At 44.5% G+C, this 15,791-nt stretch overlaps 1 protein-coding gene across 1 annotated transcript in view; it reads left to right on the forward strand.

The window, feature by feature from the left end:
• The first annotated feature begins 752 nt into the window (after window positions 1-752).
• The window catches only part of LOC123772279 (calcium-activated chloride channel regulator 3A-1), a 253,061-nt gene continuing 238,022 nt past the window's right edge, over window positions 753-15,791 (forward strand). The window contains exon 1 of the mRNA XM_069311299.1: window positions 753-1,214. Within this exon, the coding sequence (XP_069167400.1) occupies window positions 1,041-1,214 (174 nt within the window). The 5' untranslated portion in view covers window positions 753-1,040. The remainder of the gene's footprint in view (window positions 1,215-15,791) is intronic.

Here is a 15,791-nt window from a genome sequence, read left to right on the forward strand (position 1 = left end):
CCCCTTAAATACTTAGTTACTTAAATGTCTTTATCCCCCATAAAGACGTTTTTTATGACAAGAGCAATAGTAGTAAAACCTTGGCATTAGAATGCACCCGGCTCATCACCACCAGGAACAAAGTCAAATTCTCTCACCCCATGTTCGCCCACTATTCCACAGTGGACTACTACGTAGACCTCACCATCCTGTTCTATTCCCTCACCAAATTACATCGACCCGATCTTCAGGAAAGAAAAGCTGAGGCAAATCGACTTCTCTACCACAGCTGAAGACCCGGAAGGAACTTCGATACCACAGCTGGAGTGCGGACAATTCAGGTGAAGATTCAACCTGATAACTTCACCACCTTCACCACCACCACCTCGACACCGAACAACAGTTAAAAAAACGAAAAGGTTCCCCAACACCATTGGAAAGACGACACCTTCCAGCCAGACAGAGCACCTCAACTGAACCAGGATAACACCTAACCTCCTCACCACTAGCCTCCTGCCGCTAAAAAAGAAAGCAAGCCCCAAGCCAAGACCAAAAACGTAATGCCAACCAATGGTGGATAGGCCACCAAACTTTCAAGCATGCTCTCTCCACATCCAAATCCTCTTCCAAGAATTTCACCGCCTGATCCTTCTTCCTCCCACCATCCTTGCCAAGTTTTTTGATAGAAAGAGTTAAGTTGCGGCAGGGTTATCAGTGACCAGTATATCTGATAACGCACTGATAAACAGATAACTTGGAAGGCTCAGTAACATTGTTGCCTTAGTCCTTGTCGTGTGGCTGTCTGCTTCACAGCCACTACTTAGTGCTAGTGGTGTGCCTGTTTCTGCGGCCGTAGTGCTAGTGGTGTACCTGTTTGGCTGCCAGTACGCCCCTACTGCTAGTGGTGTGGCTGTCTGCCTGACGGCGTGGCCCTAGTGCTAGTGGTGTTGCTGTCTAACTGGCAGGGTGGCCTTGGTACTAGTGTTGTGGCTGTATGCTTGCAGGTGGAGCCTTGGTGCTAGAAGTGAGGGTGTCCGCCCGACAGCAAGTGCGGTGTGAGAATGAGAGTGGGGTGGAGTGAGCAAGTGGCCGTCTTGCTGCTGCTGCTGACGTGCTCAACAGCCAGCTCAGGGGACCTGGGCGTCACCCTGCAAGATGATAACCCATACAGTAATCTGATTGTGAAAGTGAACCAAGACTTGGAAGAATGCAGCATTATCTTGGACAATTTTAGGGTAAGGCAATACATACTGATGAAAAGCCACAGTTGGGGATCAGGTAACTGATGACAGAGTAACAAATTTGATAATAAATGTCTATATATATGATAAATGTGTAAGGACGTATCTTGAACAGACTGCTGTTATAAATGTTGAACAAAATACTACGCATTAAAATGTATGTGTAAGTATGCAGTATACAGCTGTGTAGTGAAGTGTGCCAGTGTGTAGTGATAGGTATAGGACTGAGTGTAGTGTGCAGTGATAAGTGTGTGTGACTGTGTGTAGTGATGTGTGGATGTGCGTAGTGTGTGGATGTGTAGTGATGTGATATGTGTGTGGCTGTGTGTAGTGTGTAGTGATAAGTGTGTTGCTGTGTGTAATGTGATGTGATAAGTGTGTGACTGTGTGTATTGTATAGTGATAAGTGTGTTACTGTGTGTAGTGTGATGTGATATGTTTGTTGCTGTGTGTAGTGTGTAGGGATAATTAAGTGTAGCTGTGTGTAGTGTGTAGCGATTAATGTGTGGCTGTGTGTATTGTGTAGTGATTAGTGTGCATTCACCTAATTGTACTCACCTAATTGTGCTTGCGGCGGTTGAGCTTTGGCTATTTGGTCCCACCTCTCAACTGTCTATCAACTGATGTATAGATTCCTGAGCCTACCATCCCGCTTGATCTGTGTGTGTGTGTGTGTACTCACCTATTTGTACTCACCTATTTGTGCTTGCGGGGGTTGAGCTTTGGCTCTTTGGTCCCGCCTCTCAACTGTCAATCAACTGGTGTACAGATTCCTGAGCCTACTGGGCTCTATCATATCTACATTTAAAACTGTGTATGGAGTCAGCCTCCACCACATCACTGCCTAATGCATTCCATCCGTTAACTACTGTGTGTGTGTGTGTGTGTGTGTGTGTGTGTGTGTGTGTGTGTGTGTGTGTGTGTGTGTGTGTGTGTGTGTGTGTGTGTGTGTGTGTGTGTGTACTCACCTAGTTGTGTCAGCAGGATCGAGCACTGACTCTTGGATCCCGCCTTTCGAGCATCGGTTGTTTACAGCAATGACTCCTGTCCCATTTCCCTATCATACCTGGTTTTAAAATTATGAATAGTATTTGCTTCCACAACCTGTTCCTGAAGTGCATTCCATTTTTCCACTACTCTCACGCTAAAAGAAAACTTCCTAACATCTGTGACTCATCTAAGTTTCCAGCTTCCATCCATGTCCCCTCATTCTGTTACTATTCCGTGTGAACATTTCGTCTATGTCCACTCTGTCAATCCCTCTGAGTATTTTGTACGTTCCTATTATGTCCCCCCTCTCCCTTCTTCTTTCTAGTGTCGTAAGGCACAGTTCCCTCAGGCGCAACTCATACCTGTGTGTGTGTGTGTGTGTGTGTGTGTGTGTGTGTGTGTGTGTGTGTGTGTGTGTGTGTGTGTGTGTGTGTGTGTGTGTGTGTGTACTCACCTAGTTACTCACCTAGTTGTGCTTGCGGGGGTTGAGCTCTGGCTCTTTGGTCCCGCCTCTCAACCGTCAATCAACAGGTGTACAGGTTCCTGAGCCTATTGGGCTCTATCATATCTACACTTGAAACTGTGTATGGAGTCAGCCTCCACCACATTGCTTCCTAATGCATTCCATTTGTCAACCACTCTGACACTAAAAAAGTTCTTTCTAATATCTCTGTGGCTCATTTGGGCACTCAGTTTCCACCTGTGTCCCCTAGTGCGTGTGCCCCTTGTGTTAAATAGCCTATCTTTATCAACCCTGTCGATTCCCTTGAGAATCTTGAATGTGGTGATCATGTCCCCCCTAACTCTTCTGTCTTCCAACGAAGTGAGGTTCAATTCCCGTAGTCTCTCCTCGTAGCTCATACCTCTCAGCTCGGGTACTAGTCTGGTGGCAAACCTTTGAACCTTTTCCAGTTTAGTCTTATGCTTGACTAGATATGGACTCCATGCTGGAGCCGCATACTCCAGGATTGGTCTGACATATGTGGTATATAATGTTCTGAAAGATTCCTTACACAAGTTTCTAAAGGCCGTTCTTATGTTAGCCAACCTGGCATATGCTGCTGATGTTATCCTCTTGATATGAGCTTCAGGGGACAGGTCTGGCGTGATATCAACCCCCAGGTCTTTCTCTCTCTCGGACTCTTGAAGTATTTCATCTCCCAAGTGATACCTTGTATCTGGTCTCCTGCTTCCTACTCCTATCTTCATTACATTACATTTGCTTGGGTTAAACTCTAACATCCATTTGTTCGACCATTCCTGCAGCTTGTCCAGGTCTTCTTGAAGCCTCAAGCTATCCTCCTCTGTCTTAATCCTTCTCATAATTTTGGCGTCGTCAGCAAACATTGAGAGGAACGAGTCTATACCTTCTGGGAGATCATTTACGTATATCAGAAACAGGATAGGTCCAAGCACAGAGCCCTGTGGGACTCCACTGGTGACTTCCCGCCATTCTGAGGTCTCACCCCTCACTATAACTCTCTGCTTCCTATTGCTTAGGTTCTCCTTTATCCACTGGAGCGCCCTACCAGTTACTCCTGCCTGTTTCTCCAGCTTATGCATCAACCTTTTACGGGGTACTGTGTCAAAGGCTTTCCGACAGTCCAAAAAAATGCAGTCCGCCCATCCTTCTCTTTCTTGCTTAATCTTTGTCACCTGACCATAGAATTCTATCAAGCCTGTAAGGCAAGATTTACCCTCCCTGAACCCATGTTGATGGGTTGTCACGAAGTCTCTTCTCTCCAGATGTGTTACTAGGTTTTTTCTCACAATCTTCTCCATCACCTTGCAAGGTATACAAGTTAAGGACACTGGCCTGTAGTTCAGTGCCTCTTGTCTGTCACCCTTTTTAAATATTGGTACTACATTAGCAGTCTTCCATACTTCTGGTAGGTCTCCCGTTTCCAGTGACCTACTATACACTATGGAGAGTGGCAAGCTAAGTGCTCCTGCACACTCTTTCAATACCCATGGTGAGATTCCATCCGGCCCAACAGCTTTTCTCACATCCAGCTCCAATAGGTGCTTCTTGACCTCATCTCTTGTAATTTCGAACCTTTCCAAGGTCACCTGGTTTGCTGCCACCTCTCCTAGCACCGTGACTTCTCCCTGTTTTATTGTAAAGACCTCCTGGAACCTTTTGTTGAGTTCTTCACATACCTCTTTGTCATTCTCTGTGTACCTGTCCTCGCCCAGCCTAAGTTTCATCACCTGTTCCTTCACTGTTGTTTTCCTCCTGATGTGACTGTGTAGTAGCTTTGGTTCGGTCTTGGCTTTATTAGCTATATCATTTTCATACCTTTTCTCAGCTGCTCTTCTCACACTAACATACTCGTTCCTGGTTCTCTGGTATCTCTCTCTACTTTCTGGTGTTCTGTTATTACGGAAGTTCCTCCATGCCCTTTTGTTCAGCTCCTTTGCTTTCATACATTCCCTATTAAACCACGGATTCTTCCTTTGCTTCTCTGTTTTTTCCTGTTGGGCTGGGACAAACCTGCTTACAGCCTCCTGACATTTTTGGGTGACATAGTCCATCATGTCTTGTACAGACTTGGTTCCGAGTTCTCTGTCCCAATGTATATCCCATAGGAATTTATTCATCTCCTCATAGTTTCCCTATGTGTGTGTGTGCATGTGTGTGTGTGTGTGTGTGTGTGTGTGTGTGTGTGTGTGTGTGTGTGTGTGTGTGTGTGTGTGTGTGTGTGTGTGTGTGTGTGTGTGTGTATGTGTGTGTGTGTGTGTGTGTATGCGTGTGTGTGTGTGTGTGTGTGTGTGTGTGTGTGTGTGTGTGTGTGTGTGTGTGTGTGTGTGTGTGTGTGTGTGCGTGTGTGTGTGTGTGTGTGTGTGTGTGTATGTGTGTGCGTGTGTGTGTGTTTATTGTGGGGTTGGCACGGTGGGGGGTGGGGTTAACTGGTGGAGGGATGGAGGGAGAGGGAGTGAAAGGGAGAGAGGGAGTGAAAGGGAGTGAGGGAGAGCGAGGGAGAGACGGAGAGAGGGAGAGAGGCAGAGCGAGGGAGAGAGGAAGGAGGGCAAACAGGTGTGTGAGGGACGAAAGGTCAGTCCCAGGGGTGAGGGGTGAGGTTTGCGGTAGGCTGGTTTGTGTGTGTGTGTGTGTGTGTGTGTGTTCACCTAGTTGTGTTTTCACCTAGTTGTGTTTTGCGGGGGGTTGAGCTTTGCTCTTTCGGCCCGCCTCTCAACTGTCAATCAACCGTTTACTAACTACTTTTTTTTTCAACACCACACCACACCCCCCCCTCCCCCAGGAAGCAGCCCGTGACAGCTGACTAACTCCCAGGTACCTATTTACTGCTAGGTAACAGGGGCATTCAGGGTGAAAGAAACTTTGCCCATTTCTATCTGCCTCGTGGGGGAATCGAACCCGCGCCACAGAATTACGAGTCCTTCGCGCTATCCACCAGGCTATGAGGCCCCCTCCACTACACCAGGCTATGTGTGTGTGTGTGTGTGTGTTTTTACATTGGCGTGTTATGGTGAGGGGGGGGGAGGGCTAGTCGGTGGCTGTGTAATGTAACACACAGGTGTAAAAAAACTAGTACCAAGCTGAGACTCTCAAGCTACTTTTTCGTATTTTAACTTAAGTACAAAGCTAATTATTATATTAAAAACACTGTACACCTTGTATGACTGACTTTAAGAGGCACTCACCTCCAAGTAAGCATCCCAAAGCACAACTAGGTGATTTATGAAGCGATATCCGCCTTAATTTTTGACGTCCCCGGCGGAGCACCTCTCCACGTGGTAGTCCAATTTCTTCCCTTCTCAGCCCGCTGGTGCCACTGTCTTGCCACAAACCCGTTCTTTTCCATTTTTTTCTTATCCAACGTTGTAAGAGTTCACTCTGTTGCGTTATCACTGCGTTGCTGTACCCTTCATATGACCAAAAACTATGTTTTGGGCTCACTGGTACGTAAATATCCCGAGAATACTGAACTAATTCGCGGATCGCCGTCCTACACTTGTGCCTTTCCGGGCTGCCTGGACTGAACTGTGTGTAGCGATTAAAGTGTGGCTGTACTCACCTAGTTGTACTCACCTAGTTGTGTTTGTGGGGGTTGAGCTCTGGCTCTTTGGTCCCGCCTCTCAACTGTCAATCAACTGGTGTACAGGTTCCTGAGCCTATTGGGCTCTATTATATCTACATTTGAAACTGTGTATGGAGTCTGCCTCCACCACAACACTACTTAATGCATTTCATTTGTTAACTACCCTGACACTGAAAAAATTCTTTCTAACGTCTCTGTGGCTCATCTGGGTACTAAGTTTCCACCTGTGTCCCCTTGTTCGTGTTCCACCCGCGCTAAAGAGTTTGTCTTTGTCCACTTTGTCAATTCCCCTGAGAATTTTGTAGGTGGTTATCATATCTCCCCTTACTCTTCTGTTTTTCAGGATTGTGAGGTTCAACTCTCTTAGCCTTTCCTCGTAACTCATTCCTCTTAGTTCCGGGACCAGTCTGGTGGCATACCTCTGAATCTTCTCTAACTTCGTCTTGTGTTTAACTAGGTATGGACTCCAGGCTGGAGCTGCATACTCCAGGATTAGTCTTACATAAGTGGTATACAGGGTCCTGAACGATTCCTTACACAAGTTTCTAAAGGCAGTTCTTATATTGGCCAGTCTAGCATATGCCGCTGATGATATCCTTTTGATGTGGGCCTCTGGGGACAGGTTCGGTGTGATATCGACCCCCAGATCCTTCTCTCTATTTGACTCTTGTAGGATTTCACCTCTCACATGGTACCTTGTGTTCAGCCTTTTGCTCCCTTTGGCTAATTTCATTACTTTACACTTTCTTGAGTTGAACTTTAACAGCCATTTTCTAGACAATTCCTTCAGTTTGTCCAGGTCATCCTGTAGTCTCTGTCTATCTTCATCTGTTTTGATTCTTCTCATAGTTTTTGCATCATCAGCAAACATTGAGAGGAATGAGTCTATACTCTCTGGAAGGTCGTTTACATATACTAGAAACAGGGTGGGTCCGAGTACAGAGCCCAGTGGAACCCCGCTGGTGACCTCTCGCCACTCTGATGCCCCCCCCTCACCGTTACTCGCTGTTTCCTATTGCTTAGATACTCCCTTATCCACTGGAGCATCTTACCTTTTACTCCTACCTGCTGCTCCAACTTTTGTAACAGCTTTTTGTGAGGTACTGTGTCAAAGGCTTTCTGACAGTCCAAGAAAATGCAGTCTGCCCACCCTTCTCTTTCCTGCCTAATTCGTGTTGCTTGGTCATAGAATTCTATTAGGTCTGTGAGGCACGATTTACCATCTCTGAACCCATGCTGGTGGTTTGTTACAAAGCTGTTTCCCTCCAGATGCTCTACGAGCCTTTTCTTCACAATCTTCTCCATCACCTTGCATGGTATACAAGTTAGGGAAACTGGCCTGTAGTTCAGTGCCTCTTGCCTGTCACCCTTTTTGTAAATTGGGACTACATTAGCCGTCTTCCAGCTTTCCGGAAGGTCTCCCGTTTCCAGTGACCTGTTATACACCATAGAGAGTGCCACAATTAGTGCTTCTGGACCAGTGAGATTCTGTCAGGCCCAACAGCCTTTGACGCATTCAGCTCCAACAGATTCCTTTTGACCTCATCACTGGTGAGGTAAATTTCCTCCAAGGTTGTTTGGTTTGCCTCCTCATTTAGTGCAGGGACCTCTCCTTGTTCTATTGTGAAGACCTCCTGGAATCTCTTGTTGTGTGTAGTGTGTAGTGATAAGTGTGTGGCTATGTGTAGTGTGTAGTGATATGTGAATGACTGTGTGTAGTGAGAAGTGTGTAGCTGTGTGTGAAGCTATGTGTAGTGAAAAGTGTGTGTGACTGTGTGTAGTGTGTAGTGATAAGAGTGTGTAGCTGTGGGTAGTGCGTAGTGATAAGTGTGTGGCTGTGTGTAGTGACAAGTGTGTGTAGCTGTGTGTAGTGTGTAGTGATAAGTGTGTGGCTGTGTGTAATGTGTAGCTGTGTGTAATGTGTAGTGATTAGTGTGGCTGGGTGTTGTGATTAGTGTGGCTGGGTGTAGTGATTAGTGTGGCTGGGTGTAGTGATTAGTGTGGCTGGGTGTAGTGATTAGTGTGGCTGGGTGTAGTGATTAGTGTGGCTGGGTGTAGTGATTAGTGTGGCTGGGTGTAGTGATTAGTGTGGCTGGGTGTAGTGATTAGTGTGTAGATGTGTGTAGCGTGCATATATAAATGTGTGTAGTGAGAAGTGTGTAGCTGTGTTTAGTGAGAAGTGTGTAGCTGTGTGTAGTAGGTAGTAATAAGTGTGTGTAGTGTACTCACCTAATTGTGCTTGCGGGGGTTGAGCTTTGGCTCTTTGGTCCCGCCTCTCAACTGTCAATCAACTGGAGGCGGATCAATCAAAATTGATTGGATCAATCAAGTGTGTAGTGATAAGTGTGTGCGGCTGTGAGTAGTGTGTAGTTATAAGTGTGTAGTGATAAATGTGTGCGGCTGTGTGTAGTGTGTAGTTATAAGTGTGTAGTGATAAGTGTGTAGTAATAAGTGTATATCACTGTGTATTGATAAGTGTGCGACTGTTCGCAGTGTGTAGTGATAAGTGTGTGGCTATGTGTAGTTTATAGTGATAATTATGTAGCTATGTCTAGTGTATAATAATAAGTGTGTTGATGTGTGAAGTGATAAGTATATAACTGTGTATAGTGTGTAGTGATAAGTGTGTGTAGCTGTGTGTAGTGTGTTGTGATAAGTGTGTAGTGAGTAGTGATAAGTGTGTGGCTGTGTAAAATGTGTAGTGATAAGTGTGTAGCTGTGTGTAGTGTGTTGTGATAAGTGTGTGTGTGGCTGTGTGTAGCATGAAGTGATAAGTGTGTGGCTATGTGTAGTCTGTAGTGATAAGTATGTAGCTATGTGTAGTGTGTAATAATAAGTGCGTTGATGTGTATAGTGATAAATATATAGCTGTGTATAGTGTGTAGTGATAAGTGTGTTGCTGTGTGTATTGATAAGTGTGTGACTGTGTGTGGTGTGTATTTATAAGTGTGTGGCTGTACTCACCTAGTTGTACTCACCTCGTTGTGCTTGCAGGGGTTGAGCTCCGGTTCTTTGGTCAACTGTCAATCAACTGGTGTACAAATTCCTGAGTCTACTGGGCTCTATCATATCTACCCTTAAAACTGTGTATGGAGTCAGCCTCCACCACATTAATGCCTAATACATTCCATCTGTTAACTACTCTGACAATGGAACAGTTCTTTCTAGCATTCCTGTGACTCATTTGGGTACTCAGTTTCTACCTGTGTCCCCTTGTCCGGGTACCACCCGTGTTAAACAGTTTATCCTTATCTAACCTGTCAATTCCTCTTAGAATTTTGTAGGTAGTGATCATGTCTTCCCTTAGTCTTCTGTCTTCCAATGTCGTGAGGTGCATTTCACGCAGCTTCGTAACTCATGTCTCTTAATTCTGGGATTTGTCTAGTGCCATACCCATTTCCAATTTCGTCTTGTGCTTGACAAGGTACAGGCTCCTTGCTGGGGCTGCATACTCCAGGATTTGTCTTACATATGTGGTATACAGGGTCATGAATGATTCCTTTTACTGATTATTGAAGGCAGTTCTTATGCTAGCCAGCCTCGCATACGCCGCAGATGTTTTTCTTTTTATGTGGGCTTCAGGAGACAGATTTGGTGTGATATCATCTCCTAGATCTTTCTCTCTGTCTATTTCATGAAGGACTTCATTTCCCATTCGGTATTCTGTGTCTGGCCTCCTGTTTCCGCCGCCTAGTTTCATTACCTTACATTTACTCGGGTTGAACTTCAGTAGCCATTTGTTGGACCATTCATTCAGTTTGTCTATGTCATCTTGTAGCCTCATACTATCTTCCTCTGTCTTAATCCTTCTCATAATTTTTGCATCATCAGCAAACAGTGAGAGGAACGAGTCTGTACCCACTGGGAGATCATTTACATATATCAGAAATAGTATAGGTCCAAGGACTGAACCCTGAGGGAGTCCACTGGTGTCGCCTCGCCAATCTGAGACCTCACCCCTCACATTAACTCGCTGTCTTCTGTTCCTTAGGTACTCCCTTATCCAATGGAGTACTTCCTTTTCGCTTCTGCCTGCATCTCCAGCTTTTGCACTAGTCTTTTGTGTGGTACTGTGTCAAAGGCTTTCTGGCAATCCAAAAATATGCAGTCATCCCACCCCTCTCTTTCTTGCCTGATTTTTGTTGCCTGGTCGTAGAACTCAAATAGTATGACTTTCCATCCCTGAACCCCATGCTGATGTTGTGTTTACAAAGTTCTTTCACACCAGATGTTCTACTAGATTTTTTGCAGTCTTCTCCGTCAACTTGCATGGTATGCAAGTATCCCCCTTCTTGTATATCGGGACTATATTTGCCATCTTCCAAGCCTTTGGCAGTTTACTTGTTACCAGTGACTTGTAATACACCATTGAGAGTGGCAGGCCCAGTACTTCTACTCCTTCCTTTAGTATCCATGGTGATATTCCATCCGGGCCTAAAGCCTATGTCACATCCAACTCTACCAATAGCTTCCTTACATTCCCACTGGTAATCCCAAACTCCTCTAGTGGTGCCTGGTTAACTATTCCTTCTCTTATCTCTGGATCTTCCCCTTGTTCTAATGTGAAGACCTCCTGAAATTTACAATTGAGTTCCTCGCGCACTTCCTTGTCGTTTGTTGTGAATCTGTCTGCCTCTATCCTCAGTTTCATTACCTGTTCCTTCACTGTTGTTTTCCTCCTGATGTGGCTGTGCAGTAATTCAGGTTGAATCTTTTTCTTGCTTGCTGTCATTTTCGTAGTGACCTTCTGCCTCTCTTCTCAACCTGATGTATTCATTCCTGGCACTCTGGTATCTTTCTCTGCTCTCAGGTGTTCTAATATTTATATGGTCTCTCCACGCCCTTGTACTTCGTTGCTTTGCTAACTTACAAAGTAAAGCTAGTGTGTAGTGATAAGAGTGTTGCTGTATGTAGTGATAAGTGTGTGGATGTGTGTAGTGTGTAGTGATAAGAATGTGGCTGTGTGTAGTGATAAGTGTGTAGCTGTGTGTGTGTGTGTGAAGTGTAGTGATAAGTGTGTGACTGTGTATAATGTGTAGTGAAACGTATGTAGCAAAGTGTTGTGATATGTGTGTAGCAGTGCGTAGTGAAAAGTGTGTGGCTTTGAAGTGATAAGTGAATGTCATTGTGTGGTGTGTAGTGATAAGTGTGTGTAGCAAAGTGTAGTGAAAAGTGTGTAGCAGTGGGTAATGATAAGTATGTAGCAGTGTGTAGTAATGTGTGTGTAGCAGAGTGCAGTGAGCAGTGTGTAGCGATAAGAATGTGGCTGTGTGTTGTGTGTAGTGAAAAGTGTGCGGCTGTGTGTAGTGTGTAGTGGTAAGTGAGTGGCAGTGTGTAGTGTGTGTAGTGATAAGTGTGTGGCTGTGTGTAGTGTGTGTAGTGAAAAGTGTGTGGCTGTGTGTAGTATGTATAGTGATAAGTGTGTGGCTGTGTGTAGTGTGTATAGTGATGAGTGTGTAGTGTGTGTAGTGTGTATAGTGATGAGTGTGTGGTGTGTGTAGTGTGAATAGTGATGAGTGTGTGGCTGTGTGTAGTGTGTATAGTGATGAGTGTGTGGCTGTGTGTAGTGTGTATAGTGATGAGTGTGTGTCAGTGTGTAGTGATAAGTGTGTGTCAGTGTGTAGTGATAAGTGTGTGTCAGTGTGTACTGATAAGTGTTTGGCAGTGTGTAGTATTAAGTGTGTAGCAGTGTAGTGATAAGTGTGTGGCAGTGTGTAGTGATAAGTGTGTGGCAGTGTGTAGTGATAAGTGTGTGTCAGTGTGTAGTGATAAGTGCTGTGTGTAGTGATAAGTGTGTGGCTGTGTGTAGTGATAAGTGTGTGTCAGTGTGTAGTGATAAGTGTGTGGCAGTGTGTAGTGATAAGTGTGTGTCAGTGTGTAGTGATAAGTGTGTGTCAGTGTGTAGTGATAAGTGTGTGTCAGTGTGTACTGATAAGTGTTTGGCAGTGTGTAGTGATAAGTGTGTAGCAGTGTAGTGATAAGTGTGTGGCAGTGTGTAGTGATAAGTGTGTGGCAGTGTGTAGTGATAAGTGTGTGTCAGTGTGTAGTGATAAGTGCTGTGTGTAGTGATAAGTGTGTGGCTGTGTGTAGTGATAAGTGTGTGTCAGTGTGTAGTGATAAGTGTGTGGCAGTGTGTAGTGATAAGTGTGTGTCAGTGTGTAGTGATAAGTGTGTGTCAGTGTGTAGTGATAAGTGTGTGTCAGTGTGTACTGATAAGTGTTTGGCAGTGTGTAGTGATAAGTGTGTAGCAGTGTAGTGATGTGGCAGTGTGTAGTGATAAGTGTGTGGCAGTGTGTAGTGATAAGTGTGTGTCAGTGTGTAGTGATAAGTGTGTGTCAGTGTGTAGTGATAAGTGCTGTGGCAGTGTGTAGTGATAAGTGTGTGTCAGTGTGTAGTGATAAGTGTGTGGCAGTGTGTAGTGATAAGTGTGTGTCAGTGTGTAGTGATAAGTGTTTGGCAGTGTGTAGTGATAAGTGTGTAGCAGTGTAGTGATAAGTGTGTGGCAGTGTGTAGTGATAAGTGTGTGGCAGTGTGTAGTGATAAGTGTGTGTCAGTGTGTAGTGATAAGTGTTTGGCAGTGTGTAGTGATAAGTGTGTATCAGTGTAGTGATAAGTGTGTGGCAGTGTGTAGTGATAAGTGTGTGGCAGTGTGTAGTGATAAGTGTGTGTCAGTGTGTAGTGATAAGTGCTGTGTGTAGTGATAAGTGTGTGGCTGTGTGTAGTGATAAGTGTGTGTCAGTGTGTAGTGATAAGTGTGTGGCAGTGTGTAGTGATAAGTGTGTGTCAGTGTGTAGTGATAAGTGTGTGGCAGTGTGTAGTGATAAGTGTGTGTCAGTGTGTAGTGATAAGTGTGTGGCAGTGTGTAGTGATAAGTGATGTGTGTAGTGATAAGTGTGTGGCTGTGTGTAGTGATAAGTGTGTGTCAGTGTGTAGTGATAAGTGTGTGGCAGTGTGTAGTGATAAGTGTGTGTCAGAGTGTAGTGATAAGTGTGTGTCAGAGTGTAGTGATAAGTGTGTGTCAGTGTGTAGTGATAAGTGTGTGTCAGTGTGTAGTGATAAGTGTGTGTCAGTGTGTAGTGATAAGTGTGTGGCAGTGTGTAGTGATAAGTGTGTGTCAGTGTGTAGTGATAAGTGCTGTGTGTAGTGATAAGTGTGTGGCTGTGTGTAGTGATAAGTGTGTGTCAGTGTGTAGTGATAAGTGTATGGCAGAGTGTAGTGATAAGTGTGTGTCAGTGTGTAGTGATAAGTGTGTAGCAGTGTGTAGTGATAAGTGTGTGGCAGTGTGTAGTGATGTGTGTCAGTGTGTAGTGATAAGTGCTGTGTGTAGTGATAAGTGTGTGGCTGTGTGTAGTGATAAGTGTGTGTCAGTGTGTAGTGATAAGTGTGTGGCTCTGTGTAGTGATAAGTGTGTGTCAGTGTGTAGTGATAAGTGTGTGTCAGTGTGTAGTGATAAGTGTGTGTCAGTGTGTAGTGATAAGTGTGTGTCAGTGTGTAGTGATAAGTGTGTGGCAGTGTGTAGTGATAAGTGTGTGTCAGTGTGTAGTGATAAGTGTGTGTCAGTATGTACTGATAAGTGTGTGTCAGTGTGTAGTGATAAGTGTGTGTCAGTGTGTAGTGATAAGTGTGTGCCAGTGTGTAGTGATAAGTGTGTGTCAGTGTGTAGTGATAAGTGTGTGTCAGTGTGTAGTGATAAGTGTGTGGCAGTGTGTAGTGATAAGTGATGTGTGTAGTGATAAGTGTGTGGCTGTGTGTAGTGATAAGTGTGTGTCAGTGTGTAGTGATAAGTGTGTGTGGCAGTGTGTAGTGATAAGTGTGTGTCAGTGTGTAGTGATAAGTGTGTGTCAGTGTGTAGTGATAAGTGTGTGTCAGTGTGTAGTGATAAGTGTGTGTCAGTGTGTAGTGATAAGTGTGTGGCAGTGTGTAGTGATAAGTGTGTGTCAGTGTGTAGTGATAAGTGCTGTGTGTAGTGATAAGTGTGTGGCTGTGTGTAGTGATAAGTGTGTGTCAGTGTGTAGTGATAAGTGTATGGCAGTGTGTAGTGATAAGTGTGTGTCAGTGTGTAGTGATAAGTGTGTGGCAGTGTGTAGTGATAAGTGTGTGGCAGTGTGTAGTGATGTGTGTCAGTGTGTAGTGATAAGTGCTGTGTGTAGTGATAAGTGTGTGGCTGTGTGTAGTGATAAGTGTGTGTCAGTGTGTAGTGATAAGTGTGTGGCTCTGTGTAGTGATAAGTGTGTGTCAGTGTGTAGTGATAAGTGTGTGTCAGTGTGTAGTGATAAGTGTGTGTCAGTGTGTAGTGATAAGTGTGTGTCAGTGTGTAGTGATAAGTGTGTGGCAGTGTGTAGTGATAAGTGTGTGTCAGTGTGTAGTGATAAGTGTGTGTCAGTATGTACTGATAAGTGTGTGTCAGTGTGTAGTGATAAGTGTGTGTCAGTGTGTAGTGATAAGTGTGTGTCAGTGTGTAGTGATAAGTGTGTGTCAGTGTGTAGTGATAAGTGTGTGTCAGTGTGTAGTGATAAGTGTGTGTCAGTGTGTAGTGATAAGTGTGAGTCAGTGTGTAGTGATAAGTGTGTGTCAGTGTGTAGTGATAAGTGTGTGTCAGTGTGTAGTGATAAGTGTGTGTCAGTGTGTAGTGATAAGTGTGTAGCAGTGTAGTGATAAGTGTGTGTCAGTGTGTAGTGATAAGTGTGTGTCAGTGTGTAGTGATAAGTGTGTAGCAGTGTAGTGATAAGTGTGTGTCAGTGTGTAGTGATAAGTGTGTAGTGATAAGTGTGTAGCAGTGTAGTGATAAGTGTGTGTCAGTGTGTAGTGATAAGTGTGTGTCAGTGTGTAGTGATAAGTGTGTGTCAGTGTGTAGTGATAAGTGTGTGTCAGTGTGCAGTGATAAGTGTGTGTCAGTGTGTAGTGATAAGTGTGTGTGGAAGGAACTGTGGAAGCACATCTTCTGATGCCCTACAATAGTGTGTGTGTGCTCGGGCAACTGTGCCCTTGAGAGCCATGTCCCAGAGAAACTAGTAGAGTGAGGCTGACCATGAGCTATGGGAAGGGAAAGCTGTATGCCTGATAACAGGAGTCACAGGTCGTCTCTTCCTGTACTCATCTGTATGTAAAAAAAAAGCTGAATCATTCGTAGGAGTCTTGTTTTTTCCGTGACACCTTTGTGATACTTTCGTGACATAGCCCTGAAGAAAGAATACATATAGCGCCTAGAGAATCTTAGTCCTGGTGTTATGAAGCGGTTAGTTACTGCCGTGGATGACTGCTGGAGTGTGGTGGTGTTTGTTTGTCTTGCGTGCAATATACAGTGAATAATAACATGAAAAGTGATCAATATTTTATATATGAACAATGATCAATATTTTACATATTATTATGATCCCAGGTAGCGTGAAAAACGAGTCTACCCCCTGTGAGAGTTATTCACCAAACCTGACCTGACTGAGAGGTCAAAGAAATATAGACATGGGAATATATATTAAATTCTTGGTTAATATTGATGAATAGTTTAAAAGCATGGGCA

The sequence above is a fragment of the Procambarus clarkii genome, chromosome 69, assembly GCF_040958095.1.
Source record: "Procambarus clarkii isolate CNS0578487 chromosome 69, FALCON_Pclarkii_2.0, whole genome shotgun sequence".
NCBI classification, from domain to species: Eukaryota; Metazoa; Arthropoda; class Malacostraca; order Decapoda; family Cambaridae; genus Procambarus; species Procambarus clarkii.